The sequence below is a fragment of the Lotus japonicus genome, chromosome 1, assembly GCF_012489685.1.
Source record: "Lotus japonicus ecotype B-129 chromosome 1, LjGifu_v1.2".
In the NCBI taxonomy this organism is placed as follows: Eukaryota; Viridiplantae; Streptophyta; class Magnoliopsida; order Fabales; family Fabaceae; genus Lotus; species Lotus japonicus.
Window position 1 is genome coordinate 113,059,304 of NC_080041.1, and position 13,890 is coordinate 113,073,193.

The following is a 13,890-nucleotide window of genomic DNA, read 5'->3' on the forward strand; positions in this document are numbered from 1 at the left end:
TTTGACATAATTAATGATTGTAAAAGTATTTCTTCTTCTACGATTCTATGAACTAACTTGCGTGACGCTTACACTTTTACAGATAAAATTGAACACTCATTTTAATAACCATCATTGTTCATTTGTAACATATAAAAAATTTAATGGATATGCATTAACGAAACTCTTCGTGTAAATAAAGTTTACACAACCATTATCTTATATATAAATAAATTAAATCCTACTATATTTTTAAATTTTAATCACTATTATTTCAATAGCTTTGATTAAGCAATAAGCAGTACCTTCGGGAGTTGGGTTTGGGGCCCCCCTATGGGGCTCCGCGCCCCACCTCTTTTTTTTTAACCCATAAATGCCCTACGGAACTTAAACTTCCGTATTCAATAAAATAGAATACGGAAGTTAAAATTCCGTATTATAACTCTGACAGTCATCACCTTTTCCACCATTACTCCTCCCTCCACCAACCCCTCCACCATTACTCCTCCGTCACCAACCCCTCACCAGCCCCCTTAACCCCCTCAATGCCTCCAGACCACCCTCTCTCTCACCCTCTCCTACCTCACTTTCATCCTCACTTCCATTCTTCCTACCACCACCACCAACTCCTTCATTGGCAAGCTCTCCATCATTGGATGCAAAAAGATAGCATTTGAGGTAAGTGTTGTTAGTTGTTTGTTGTATGTTGTTAGTTTAAGTAGTTGAAGTTGTTAGATTAAGTAGTTAGATTAAGTAGATTAAGTAGTTAGAATGATGATTTTCTGAATTCTGAGATGTGTTAAAATACGGAATATAAAGTTTCGGAGTCTATACGAAAATTAATATACCGTATTCAATACGAATTATAAATTTCCGTATTCAATACGAATTATAAAGTTCCGTATGCAATATGGATAATAAAGTTCCGTATTCTCTTCCAGGGATGACAGAATCATTTTTATTTCATGAATCCCAATTGATTGAAGTTGGATTGAACAATGCTCAACCTGAAGAGGTGCCACCACCAGCATTTGTACCCCCGTGTATAAGTATAGATGTCTCGCATTTATTTACAACTGATCAGGTATTCTTTGAACAGATTTTTGCATTGTTTTGAAAGTGTAATATATCAATTCTTATTATGTCTTGATCACCCTTGTTTATGCCTTGTTTGTGTGTTGGGTATGCATCATTGAACAGATTTTCCCTACCCGTGATGATCTTATCAATTGGGTTCATGGAATTGCGATTGAAAATGGATATGTTGTGTTGATCACAAAGTCAGATAGCGGTGGGAATGGAAGCAGAAAAGCTTATGTCATGTTGGGGTGCGAGAAGCATGGTAAGTATGTTCCCTACAGAGACCCTGACCTTGTTGAAGGAACGAGAACACAAAAGACAGAATGTCCTTTTAGACTAAAAGGACGACCTATGAACAATGGCATAGATAGAGATTGGCGGCTAAAGGTGATGGAAGGTACACACAACCATGAACCAGCTAGGTCACTACTTGGCCACAATTTTGTTGGTCGTCTAAATTCCGAAGAGAAGGAGCAAGTGGAAAAAATGTCAAAGAGTTGGGTTCCACCGAGAAAGATGCTGTTGACTTTGAAGGAAAACAATCCTTTAAACTTGACTACCATATCTCAGATTTATGGTGCTTGCAAGAGGTTAAGAAAATCCCTCCGCGGGTCATTGACAGAAATGCAACACTTGTTGAAGAAGTTGGACGGTGACAAGTACGTCCACTTTGAAAGACATGAGCCTGGATCGGAAGTCATTAGGGATGTATTTTGGGCTCATCCAAATGCTATCAAACTGTTCAACACATTTCCATATGTAGTGATTATGGATTGCACATACAAGACAAACAAATATAAAATTCCATTGCTTGAGATTGTTGGACTGACTTCCACAGATAAGACATACTCCATAGCCTTTTGCTACATTGTTAATGAGGGCACAGATGACTACGTTTGGGCACTAGAGTGTATGAAGTCTCTATTAGCTGATCAAGCCATGTTGCCTAAGGTGATTGTTACTGACAGGGATCTTGCCTTATTGAGTGCTGCTAAGCAAAGCCTTCCCAACACCAGCCATTTATTATGCTTGTGGCACATCAACAAGTGTGTTTTGGCAAAGTGCAAACTCTATGTTGGTACAGATGATTTTGCTGAATTGGTTATGGGGAAGTGGGGAGAGGTGGTGGATGCTGCAACAGTTGAAGAATTTGAAGTTCAATGGATGCAATTGTTTAATATGTGCAAGGACAAATACAACAACTTTACCTCCTATTGTTCTACTACATGGTTGGTCCACAAGGAAAAATTTGTCAAGGCATGGACAAATCATGTGATGCACTTTGGAACAACAACAAGTAACAGGTACAAAAATTATATGAGCTTAATTTATGCCTTGTTATATGTTTTTCATTTGATAGATTGTTTACATTGGAGAGTTAATAAGATATCTGTTTGTTGTTTGCAGGGCTGAGGGTGCACATGCCAGTTTGAAGAAGATGTTGCGGGATTGCAAGGGTGACCTAGCCACTTCTTGGGATGCGTCGCATAGTTTGACATGTAATCGACATACTGAAATATTAGCATCGTTTGAGCGCAGTATTCACAGAATTGATCACATTTTCATGTTCCCATTTTACACAAATATTAGAGGATTTGTGTCAAACAAATGCCTGCAGCTCATCGACGATGAACATATAAGAATGAAGTCCTACGGCGGATGCGATTGCTTGTTGAGAGAGACTCATGGACTACCTTGCGGTTGTGAACTTGCAGGTCACCGGTCAACCACTCTCTTGTCAATTATTTCTATTTGTTATTGAAAGTGACACTTTTGTGAACTTGCAGGTTATGAAAGAATTCCATATGAGTCAATTCATTCATTCTGGAAGAGACTGAGTTGGGAGCATGTACCTGAACCTGTTGCAGATACTATCAGCAACCATATTTGCGGCATGAACCATGGAGATATGCAACCAGAAGTTGAGGCATTGACACATTATTTCAGTTCTTTGGATACTGGAGGGCAGAGTATGGTAAGGAGGAAGCTTCAAGCTATCTATTGTCCTGAAAGCAGTTCACTTTGTACTCCTGAGGTTCAGATAAGGTCCAAGCGCACTCTTAAGGCGAACGAAAGAAAACCACCCAAGGTTAAAGCAATAGGATCCTTGACTCGTGATCCTTCAGGTTTTGAGCATGTTGATAGGGAGATCAAAGAGGCAAAGAAGGCTTCGCAACCACCAAAGAAGAAGAAGCGTGTTAAGAAGTCTGATACAAGCTATTTCATGGGTCATTTTCCATCCTTTTTCCACCCATATATACACACAGTTCAGAATGTTGAGGACGATGGTAACTGTGGCTATAGAGTCATTGTTGCATTACTGGGACTACCATCAGGTGAGGAAGGTTGGCCATGTGTTAGGGAAGCGTTGATAGACGAAACCTCTCATCGGGGTCCATATAATGTCATCCACCGTCAGCTCATCGAGCATGACTCGCCTCTCATCGAGGCCTGCATGCCCGACCCGGGACATAACCCACCGCCGCGCCCTAGGCTGGTCCTGCGAGTACTCCGGATCCGCCCTCCGGATAATGACGCGATCAGAAAGGTACTCGTAGGCCCATCCTAGCAAGAGTGAGCTGAAACCTCCCATCTGGGCCGTCCCCCTCCTGGACGCTCGATCAAGCTGGTCGTACAACGTAGCGAGCGCAATCGCGCCCCACGCGTACTCGGACACTCGACCGAGATCCTGCAACATACCTATCCAGTAGACGGTCGTGTGGTATCCACCGCTCTTGCTAGCAAAGAGCGTCGCGCCTAGCTGGTTCACCAGCCAAATCCGTGCAGCGTCCTCATATCGGTGCTCTACAATGAAATGAATTGAGTTAACAGTTAATAACAATACAATAATAATAGATACTATTTAATCAAGTAATAATTAAGACATACCCTCCAACGCAGCATCATACAGGGTCTGCAAGACCCCAAAGCGAATAGTCTGGCTCCTGTTCTTATCAAACTCAGCATGATAACGAGCAACAGATCCTCCCATCAACTCAGCACATAGCGCTGCACACTCGTCCCTCTCCCCCATCCCAGGCGTATAGAACCTCGACCCCATTGGGAGATGGAGAAGAGCCGACACGTCGTCCAGGGTGATGGTCATCTCCCCAAACGGCATGTGGAAGCTACTAGTCTCCTCATGCCATCGCTCCACAAGGGCCAAAATGAGGCCTGCATCTGTCTCCGAGTAGCTGCACCAGGGTAGCTGATGAAGACCCGTCTGCTCAATCAACTCTCGAACCCTCCTGTGACTGTCTGAATCACCATCACAAGCAAGGTTCCAAACCTTCCCCCCAGCTGTGGCCACCCTCAAGTGTCGACGGTCCACATACCGCTCGTCTGTGCGTAGGAGTGCATGCCACGTCCAGGGAGCCTTGTGATCAGCATAATGCGTGAGAAGCGACAGATCAACAGGCCCCCCCGGAAACGGCGGCAACCTCTGGATCAGGTCCTCCTCGCCACCCTGTGCCTCTGGCACGACATCAGCATCAACATCAGGAGGAGGAATACTATCCTCGTCATATGACCCCTCCTCGCCGGATGACTCCTCGTCGGATGACTCATCGCCGGATGACTCATCGCCGGATGACTCATCGCCGGATGACGACTCGCCTGATGACTCCTCGCCTGGTGACTCATGGCGAGGTACCTCAACCATGGGAGACGGCGGAGTAGGAACTCGATCAGTAGGCTCAACTGGAGCTGGAGCTGAAGCCTCTACCATGGGCGACTGCATAGAATCAACTGGAGCTGGAGCTGAAGCCTCAACCGCGTGAGAGGTCGCAGCATGATCGCCGCGCCGGCTAGAAGCATGTAATCGCCGGTGTCTATCCTCTGTAGGCCCCGCATCCTCACTAGCTCGAGACCTCTTTCTGTTCTTCATTCTCACTATATATTCAGAGCAAACATTTTCTAAATAAATTCACTGAATAAATTATACTCGCTCAATTACTAAATTTCTCAATTAAATCTCTAAATAAAATCACTAAATAATTCACGATGTTTATAACTAAATTAAAAACATTTTATAAATTAACTAAGCTAATTAGATTAGGTTTTATAAATAAACTAAGCTAATTATATTAAGTTTTATAAAAACATTTTATAAATTAAGTTTATAACTCTAAACAGACACAAAATACGGAACATTAAGTTTCATATCCAATACGGAACATTAAGTTTCATATCCAATACGGAACATTAAGTTTCATATTGAATACGGAATATTATGTTCCGTATCGAACCAGAACTCCATTAACGACATTGCATGATTGGAACTCGCCCCAAAGACCAATTTATACAATTTCAGCCAACCTAACATCTACTTAAGCATAAATCGACTATCCTAGGGTTGAAAGATTCCATAATTTCAAGTTAAATGGTGAATTCAAGTTGAAATCCAAACTTACTTACTTCTAGGTTCAATGCAATAAATGGAGAGAATGGGGTTGATGATGGAGACGATGGTACCCTGTCCAGATGATGATTGAAGCAAGGAGAGCGTCGGTCTCGAAGATTGCAGAGCAAGGGTTGGGAATGGTTTGGAGCGCTGAAATGGGTTTTGAAAAAACCCCTGTCGATTACATAGTAATATAATACGGAACTTTATATTCCGTATTGAATACGAAATTTAATATTCCGTATTCTTGTAAAGGGGGTTTTTCCGTAATTTCTCCACTTTAAGTGGGGCGCGGAGCCCCATAGGGGCCCCAAACCCAACTCCCAGTACCTTCCTGTCTTCCCAAATCTACAAAGACTACAACCTGCATCACTTTCCCAAATCCGATAGAAAGGAAAAAAAAAAAATTGAATTCTCTGATGGCAACGGCGAGCGCCGGCGGCGACGTGGAAGCGGGTTTCGCGAAGCTTCAGGGAGAGGACTTCGAGTACTACATGCAGACCTACTCCATCGTCCTCGGCCGCAACTCCAAGAAATCCACCGTCGACGTCGACCTCTCCAGCCTCGGCGGCGGCATGAACATCTCCCGCCACCACGCCCGCATCTTCTACGACTTCGCCCGCCGCCGATTCGCCCTCGAGGTTCTCGGCAAGAACGGCTGCCTCGTCGAGGGCGTCCTTCACCTCCCCGGAAACCCTCCTGTCAAGCTCGATTCCCAGGACCTCCTCCAGATCGGGGATAAGGAGTTTTACTTCCTCCTCCCCGTCCGCAGCATCCTCGGCGGCAGCGGCGGCGGCTCCCTTGCGGCTCCGCGTCACTACCCCCATCAGCCACTTGCGCCGCATTACAACTTCCACCTCCCCGCCGGCGCCGGTGCCATGGTTAAGAAAGGGAGGAGGGATTATTTCGATGAGGAGTATGATAATGAGGATGATGTTGGTAGTGCTGGTGGTGGGAGTAGTGGGAAGAAGATCAGGAGGGAGGCTTTTGAAGGTTATGGGTATGTTGGTGGAGTTGGTTCTGCAGGCAAGACTTCTCTTCCTGGATCTCTAGGTTAGTGTGTTTGTTTCATGGAGCAGCTTATGTTGTTGTTATCATAACTGTTTGGTTTGTGTGATGTTTCATTCTTGGTTGGGTGATATAGTCAGTTTAGGTGAATTTTCAACTAGCAGAAGTTATAGGAGAAGGAAAATTGGAATGAGCTTATAATTCTAGATTATACTTACTAGCTTCAATCATTTCTCACCATATTGTCAGGGCATAGTTATTAAACTCAATTATGGGGTTCCCCTTCCCCTGTGAATCCCTCTTGTTATTCAATTTTTGCTGAAGGAGGTTACAAATTTTATTTTGTTTTTAGTTTTTTGATATCTTGTGGTAGGGGGCGCGTATGTCTCTCTTTTCAAGTGAGGGTGTGAAGTTGAGGTCTTATATTTTTCAGCTTGAATTTGGTTTGAGTATAATGTGGAGCCTGTTGAGCGCTTTATGTATGAGATTTTTGGTTTGCTTGGATATAGTAAGTTGTTTCTTATATGCTGTCCTTGTTATGATTTTTGAAATGGTGTTTCGTGCAAGGATGATTGGTTTTCCCAGGTTAGAGGGTTTTTTTTATCTCTTGGGGTGGCCATTATTTTGGGTTGTTCCTCTAAGTGGTATTACTTGGGATTGGTTTATCTGGGATCTAGTGGTTTAAACGATTTCTAGGAGATTGTATATGATTAGAACAATGCAATCCTTTTCTTAGGGTGGTCATGTTACAAAGATTAGGGAACAACCAATCCTTGTCCTGCTAGGCTGGGTAACCTAGATGGATCAACCATTGGGCTATATCTAAACCAAATATTTTAAGCTAGGTTTTACCTACACATATTATTCCTCTTTATTATTAATATTATAGTTGTGGTTGCTATTGCTGAGGTAACTACAAGGGTCATGGGAGATTCATTTTTCTGTAGAAGATGAAGAGGATTGAGTCAGTTGGGAGGTTTGTTGTTAGACTAGAAAGGAAGGCGGTGGACTAGATTTAGATAATTTGGTACATTAAAAGTTGTCATGCCATTTTCCAGGACATTACTCCTCCAGTGTGGCGTGTAATGATGAGGACTAACTGTGTTCTTATGATTTAGTTACTGGATGCTAAAGATGGCATGCTAGTCTTGGGAGTCTTTTGAACCTGCAGAAAATTATTCTTTTTTATTCTTTAATGATATTGCAATTTGGGGCCATTCTGTTTAATTTAGACTAATGGATCAAAGGATCTGGGCATTGGTTTTTTCATTATTATTATCTTAAATATTTTTTTTTTGTTTCTTTTGATTGCAAAAGGCTAAGGTGCTTCTGAGATTATAACATCATCCCTGAACAATATTAAAACAGCACTATCTACTCTGTATATTATTTCTCTTAACTAATGTTTGGATTACTCACCAAGACATATAGTCTGGAGTATTAAGTTTAGGATATACTTCTGGTGATGTAGAAACTATAACGTTTCCAGCATCATCTTCGATATTTCTGGGCCAGTTGTTTTTTTGCTGTTATCATATCTTTGTTCCCACTCCCACCACTTAGAGACATTATTGAGCTTCACAGTTTAGATATGTGGACTTTGAACTTGTGTTGATGCTATCTTTTTTCAATACTCTGAGGCCTATATTGCGGATGTGCTTGGTATTGGCCGTAATGATGAAATAAATATAACTGTCTGTAGGCCATTCACAATATAACTGGGGTTAGCCATTTCAGGGGGTCATGGATATTTTAATCCTAGGGGCATTGCAAATTGAGGGATACGCTACACCCTACCAGTTGACATAGAAGCACTAGCCCTGGCTGTCTTGTAGTTGGATATTTGATGTTCATTCATGACATATTTTAAGCATATACTATTACATTTTGAAGGGAGGATAAGGAATCCTGCTTAAAAAGGAAAGAAGCTCAAAACAATAGCAAGCCAATGTCGCTCAGAAGTCCATGCATTATAGCATAACTTGTGTGTGTGTGTGTGTACATATATGCTTTTGCATTTGATCCAATTGTTGTTAAACTATCGAGTCAACCTGTATAATCTTACACGTTTACAACTCCCAAATAAAGAAATCTGAGTTAGCTCACTTTAAAACTTGTTTCTTGATGGACTCGGGTAGAATTAGTCAAAATGAACTTGCGAGTTTATAACTGAGTGAGTCCACAGGAAAATGTAATTCCATCCCAAATTTTATGCATGAAATGCCTGGGCTAGGGCTCTGTTGTAAAATGTTAAACATATAGCTCCATCCTTGATCATGTTCTGCAAAAGTTCAGTTGCCGTGTCACCATCCGTTGCTTGAATGTTTGCTCAAATCTATTGGAGCTTTATATTCTTTGTTTGATTTGCTGTTTCTACAAATTGATTGACGCTTGTTATTCTTTTGTTTTCATCCGAGTTTCGCCTGTCCATTTTCGGTTGCTTATCCAATGAAAGCACCGTATGAATTTCTAGTTGTGTTCTTGTTTGTTATTCTTGTGTTTTCATCCGAGTTTCGCCCGTCCATTTTCGGTTGCTTATCCAATGAATGCACAGCATGGATTTGTAGTTGTGTTTGGGTTTGTTATTGTTCATTGTTATATTTTGTATTCTTGCCAGTTTTGGTTCAATTATTGGTTGCAGGGTTTTGTGGTCTTGCTGTTCTATACTGATAGAATCTCTACAATTGGTGGCTTAAGCAACTTATTTAGAATTATTCTTTGTTTTCAAAATATTACTTTTTTGCATTTACTTAATAGACTTTTTAATTTGACAAGCTTGTTTGATTCAACTTCTATTCAACATGAATAGTCTCAGAGTTTGTAACTGAGGATGTTATTATGATGGTTTGGTTCCTGCAGATAAGAAGCCAGAAAGCAGATCCCGAGCAGATCGAGATGCTGATAATCTTCAGCTTCAGCAGTTGGAAGAAAAGGATGTAGTATCATCTGTAGCTACCGTCCTTTCTGATCTTTGTGGTCCTGGAGAGTGGATGCCTATGGAGAAGCTTCATGCTGAGGTCAGTTCTTACCATTTTTTGTTTTAAGTTGCTCTTTTGTGATTCTATAAACTTACAAGAGTAAGGAAACTTTTTCAAATCCGTTTTAGTTTCTACTACCCAAATTCTACGCAATACGTTATATGTTGTAGAACCTTATAGGACTCGGAATGAAAGTCACCTCTTAGGTTTTGTTTAGAATCATTCTATATTGGAACTGGTTTGATTTGAATTGCACTGATTAGATTTTGAAATCAAATTTCATGTTTGGTACTAAAAAAGTGGGGTTTGAATTGTTCTACTATTCAATTCAATGTTTGGAACACATTAAAAATGAATTGAATTCATTTATATTTTTAATTTACTTTACTGCCGTGCATACATGACTTAATAAGAGCAAAAATGTCAATCAATTAAAACTAAAATTATACAATTCACTAAAATCCAACCAAAATTGAGTGGATTTCTATCTGTACGCAACTAAATACAAAAGGATTTCCTAACAAGATTTTACAACTTTGCAAACTCTTTCATTCCTAAATCAAATCAATCCTAATTTAGTAGACTCCAAACATACTCTCAAGTCTCAACTCTTAAGCCCATAAGCATATAGAAATGATGTTTTGCATTGGCATACCATTCATGTGGTGACCTGGATTATCAGTCATATTGCACTTGCTCTTATTTTCCATATCACCATTTTCATGCAACAGTAAGCTGTTTCTCTGAGAGAATATATAATCTAACGGTGGAGATTAGGGTGACTCACCTGTAAAGCATGAATATTACATTTTTTTTTTGATAAGCAAGCATGAATATTACATAATAATAATAATTAAATAATGATAATAAAGGCCAAGATGTTGGGTGGACAACCTGTTTAGCCGGTTTAGTAAAATTTGCAATCTGGTATGTGGCGGAAACTCCTCTGAATGGCAACCCTATGATGGAGGGGAGATGGGAAAAGATGAGGAAAAGAGTAGCATGGTGGAGGAAGAGAATGCGAAGAGGAAGTCCAAGGGAAAGATGGTGTTATGTAAGAGACCGAGAAGTAGAAGAATTATGGAAACAGAATCAGGATAATACATAGGGCGGCCACCCATTGGTTATTGGAATCTGAGAATGGAATATGGGACAGAGAACTGTGACCAATTTACTACCTTAGCATTAGAGTAGGAATGTGGAGTGGCAGGTGTTGTCAGACACTGGAGTTGGGGTGACATAGGAATCCGGAGATGTAAGAGTAGATCAGGGTTGATCTTGCAAAGTTATTATCTGACACCGAAAACCTCAAATAATGATCAGGACTTCAAAGTAAAAATTACTTGTTTCAAGAACTTCTACAGCTGATTATTTTTATGGTCCACCGATGAAACACATAGTATAGTGTTTCACCCTAGCAGGACCCTTTGTAATCATTGATGCTTTTATATACTTTTCCATGTATGTTTCATTTTTTTTAAAACCTGCATAGGTGAAATGTATGCATGAATTATGTCTTTATCTTCTCTTGACATGGGAGCATCCACTAACTTGTTACCATAAAGAGAAGGTTCACGGTGGAATGACTCATTGCCCTGATACGGTTATATGCATCTAAAATACATTTGGCAAGATCGTATCCGTTTAACCCTTACTTCTTCGTTTCTGTTATTGTTTAGTTGGTGGAGCAATACAGCAGTGTTTGGCATCACAGTAGGGTAAGGAGATATCTCACATCAGAGGATTGGCCTGGTCCTGAATCCAAAGGGAAGCCGTGGTATGGCTTACTTATGCTATTAAGGAAGTACCCTGAGCATTTTGTCATCAACACAAGGTCCAAGGGCCGTGTCACCCTGGAGTTTGTTTCTCTTGTCTCTCTTCTCTCATGAACTATCATTAGTGATATATTCTGACAGTGATTTGTGTAGTAACATGTTTTAACAGAATTCTGATATCTGGTAAAGCACCAAACCTGTATAAAATTTTCCCTTTTTTTTCTTTGGGTAGAGACACTTTTGTTGCTTTTGTTATTGGGTCCTCAAGGGTGCTTTAAACCCCTCAAACTTCTAATGATCACATGAGAATTCTTTACTGAGATTTGGCATGGCTTTTTCAACTTCTTTCCCTTAACTTTTAACAAAAATAAACTTGTCGATGAGAAAATACACACATCTGTGGCGATGCGCAAGTTTCGGATAGTGAAAGAAATCATTTGTTGTGTCATCCATATCGGCTCACTGAAAAATCAGTGAATTGGTTGTGTAGCCTGTTCAATCCATGAAATTGAAGAGTTAAAGAGTGGTGGAAAATTTTCCGATTCGTTGTCAAATTGGGGGCAAAAGCAATTTATGATAAAATAATGAATTTAATTAGTATATATTTTACACATATGTTCAATTTTGTATTTTTAATTTAATTTTAATTTTGGTGCAGTACAATAGTGAAATCTAAAACTAACATCGTCCGAAAAACTAAAATACAAAATTAACTTGTCATATGGTTTCGATAGAGGAGGGACCGCCGGGTCTTGAAGCTTTTGTTAACTCTGATGCTCTGGCGTCCATGCCTGCTTGATTTAATGGAATCATGTTTCTTTAAAAAAAACTTGTCATATGGTTGAGATACTAAAATACAAAATTAACATGAGTACTATATTATGTTAATGATCACTTTTTTTTTTTTGAAAGTCACATAAATTGAATTTATAATTTAATAACTATGTACTCACAACAGGCATCCAATTATGATTCATTGTTTTGCCGCATCATAAATAAATTATAAAATTAAATTCAGACATTTTTTGAAAGTTTATAATCTAAATCTAAATAATATGTATATATATTTAAATATCCTAGCATATGTCAAAAGAAAATGATGCAATAAAATATCAGAAATATTAAAATTGTATGAAATCATGTACATTTAATTTACTTCATAAATTTATGAAAATGAGGCAATAAAATATTAGAGATATTTAAGTTGTATATTCACAATGCAAATATCTAATATTGAGACCTGATTACTCATTACTCAGCCTCAAATATTTTGGCTATGTTTGGCACGCCTAGCTGATAATCTAGCTGAAAGCTGATAAGCTAGCTGATAGCTGAAAGCTGAAAAGCTGTGTGATTGAAACAAAAGTGTTTGGTAAAACTAATTGTTGTACAAGCTGAAACTGTAAAATGACATAAAAGGACATACTTGTATAATTTTTTTTTATTTTACATTACTTTATTTTCACATTAATGATATTAATATTAAAATTATTATAACTTTAAATATTTTAATTTCACTCAAGTTATTTATCATCTTAAAAATATAATATTAATTTTTACTTATTTATTTTCTATATTTTTATTGAATTAAATATAATAAAACATATAAGGCTAAATGTGGAATTTTAATAAAATAATAAGGATAAGAAAGAGAATAATTTTAATAAGTTATAAGCTAAAAGCTATAAGCTGCCTCAATTAGCTTATAGGTTAAAGCTTTAAGCTACTAGAATAAGCTCATTTACCAAACAATTTTAAAGAGCTTTTGAGCTAGTCAAATAAACTTTAAGCTAGTCAAATAAGCTATAAGCTAGCTGAAATGACATGTCAAACATAGCCTATATGTCATTATTTAGTTAAGGAAAAGAGCACATTAGTCACTTGCGACTTAGTCCCTGACCTTTAATTAGCTTCTTAAATTTTATAAAATGCTAGTCATTTTGTTAATATTTTTTTTGGGCATTGCTCTGGTACATTTGAAAATGAGAGTACTTCACAGTTTATTTTTTAGACAATAAATGACTAAGTTGTAATTTTAAAAATTTATTATAAGTAAAACCATGGTAAATAAAAGCAAAGGGCACGAAACCCTTCTATTTTGAAAGGGTACCAAAAAAATTGCCTAGTTTTTTTAGTTACCTATGTTCAATTCCTTAACTACCTTTATTAATTATTGATGACCCTCCACCTTCTTTTTTCTTTACTTATTTCATGCATTTTTTCCTATTATATATTACATATTATATTATTAAATATGATTTCAAATTTTTCTTAGTTTTTATGCACTTTTGTTGTACATATTAAATAGTTTTTTTCTTTCTTTTATTTGTTATTGTATTTAACTAGAGTTTAGTTTTAACACCATAGTGATTACTGTAATAAATGGAAAAAGTTTTCTCAACTATATTCTATAAGTATAATGATAATTGGATGCAATTGTATGGAATAAAATAATAAATGATTATTTAATTACCTGCACAAAAAAGGAAGTTTTAATAAAAATTATAAAAGAAAACTAGTTAATATTTTAAAAATATAAAAACTCAGGGGATATTATGATATATTCTAAATTTTGATTTATGATAAACTATAAGGCTTTTTATGTCAAAAAAAAAATATTTATGATAAACTATAAGAGTTTCTTATTGGTGAATAAACTATAAGAATT

The 13,890-nt window shown here is 38.2% G+C and overlaps 2 protein-coding genes across 3 annotated transcripts; one reads left to right on the forward strand and one right to left on the reverse strand.

Annotated features, from left to right (window-relative positions):
- Positions 1 to 3,391: 3,391 nt before the first annotated feature.
- On the reverse strand, positions 3,392 to 5,142 carry LOC130719708 (protein MAINTENANCE OF MERISTEMS-like). Its single transcript, XM_057570322.1, has 2 exons — positions 3,949 to 5,142; positions 3,392 to 3,864 (listed from the first exon to the last, which is right to left on the reverse strand). Exons 1-2 carry the CDS (start codon positions 4,943 to 4,945, stop codon positions 3,392 to 3,394), a joined length of 1,470 nt encoding a protein of 489 aa, XP_057426305.1. The 5' UTR covers positions 4,946 to 5,142.
- Positions 5,143 to 5,806: 664 nt separating this feature from the next.
- Positions 5,807 to 11,538, forward strand: LOC130729380 (FHA domain-containing protein FHA2). Of its 2 annotated transcripts, none has more exons than XM_057581121.1 (3): positions 5,807 to 6,487; positions 9,329 to 9,486; positions 11,127 to 11,538. In XM_057581121.1, the coding sequence occupies exons 1-3, from the start codon at positions 5,881 to 5,883 to the stop codon at positions 11,334 to 11,336; spliced, it is 975 nt and encodes a 324-aa protein (XP_057437104.1). In that variant the 5' UTR covers positions 5,807 to 5,880; the 3' UTR covers positions 11,337 to 11,538. The 2 variants fall into 2 exon arrangements, with proteins under 2 accessions (XP_057437104.1, XP_057437102.1); XM_057581119.1 differs by having other exon boundaries at positions 5,811 to 6,514.
- Positions 11,539 to 13,890: the final 2,352 nt, after the last annotated feature.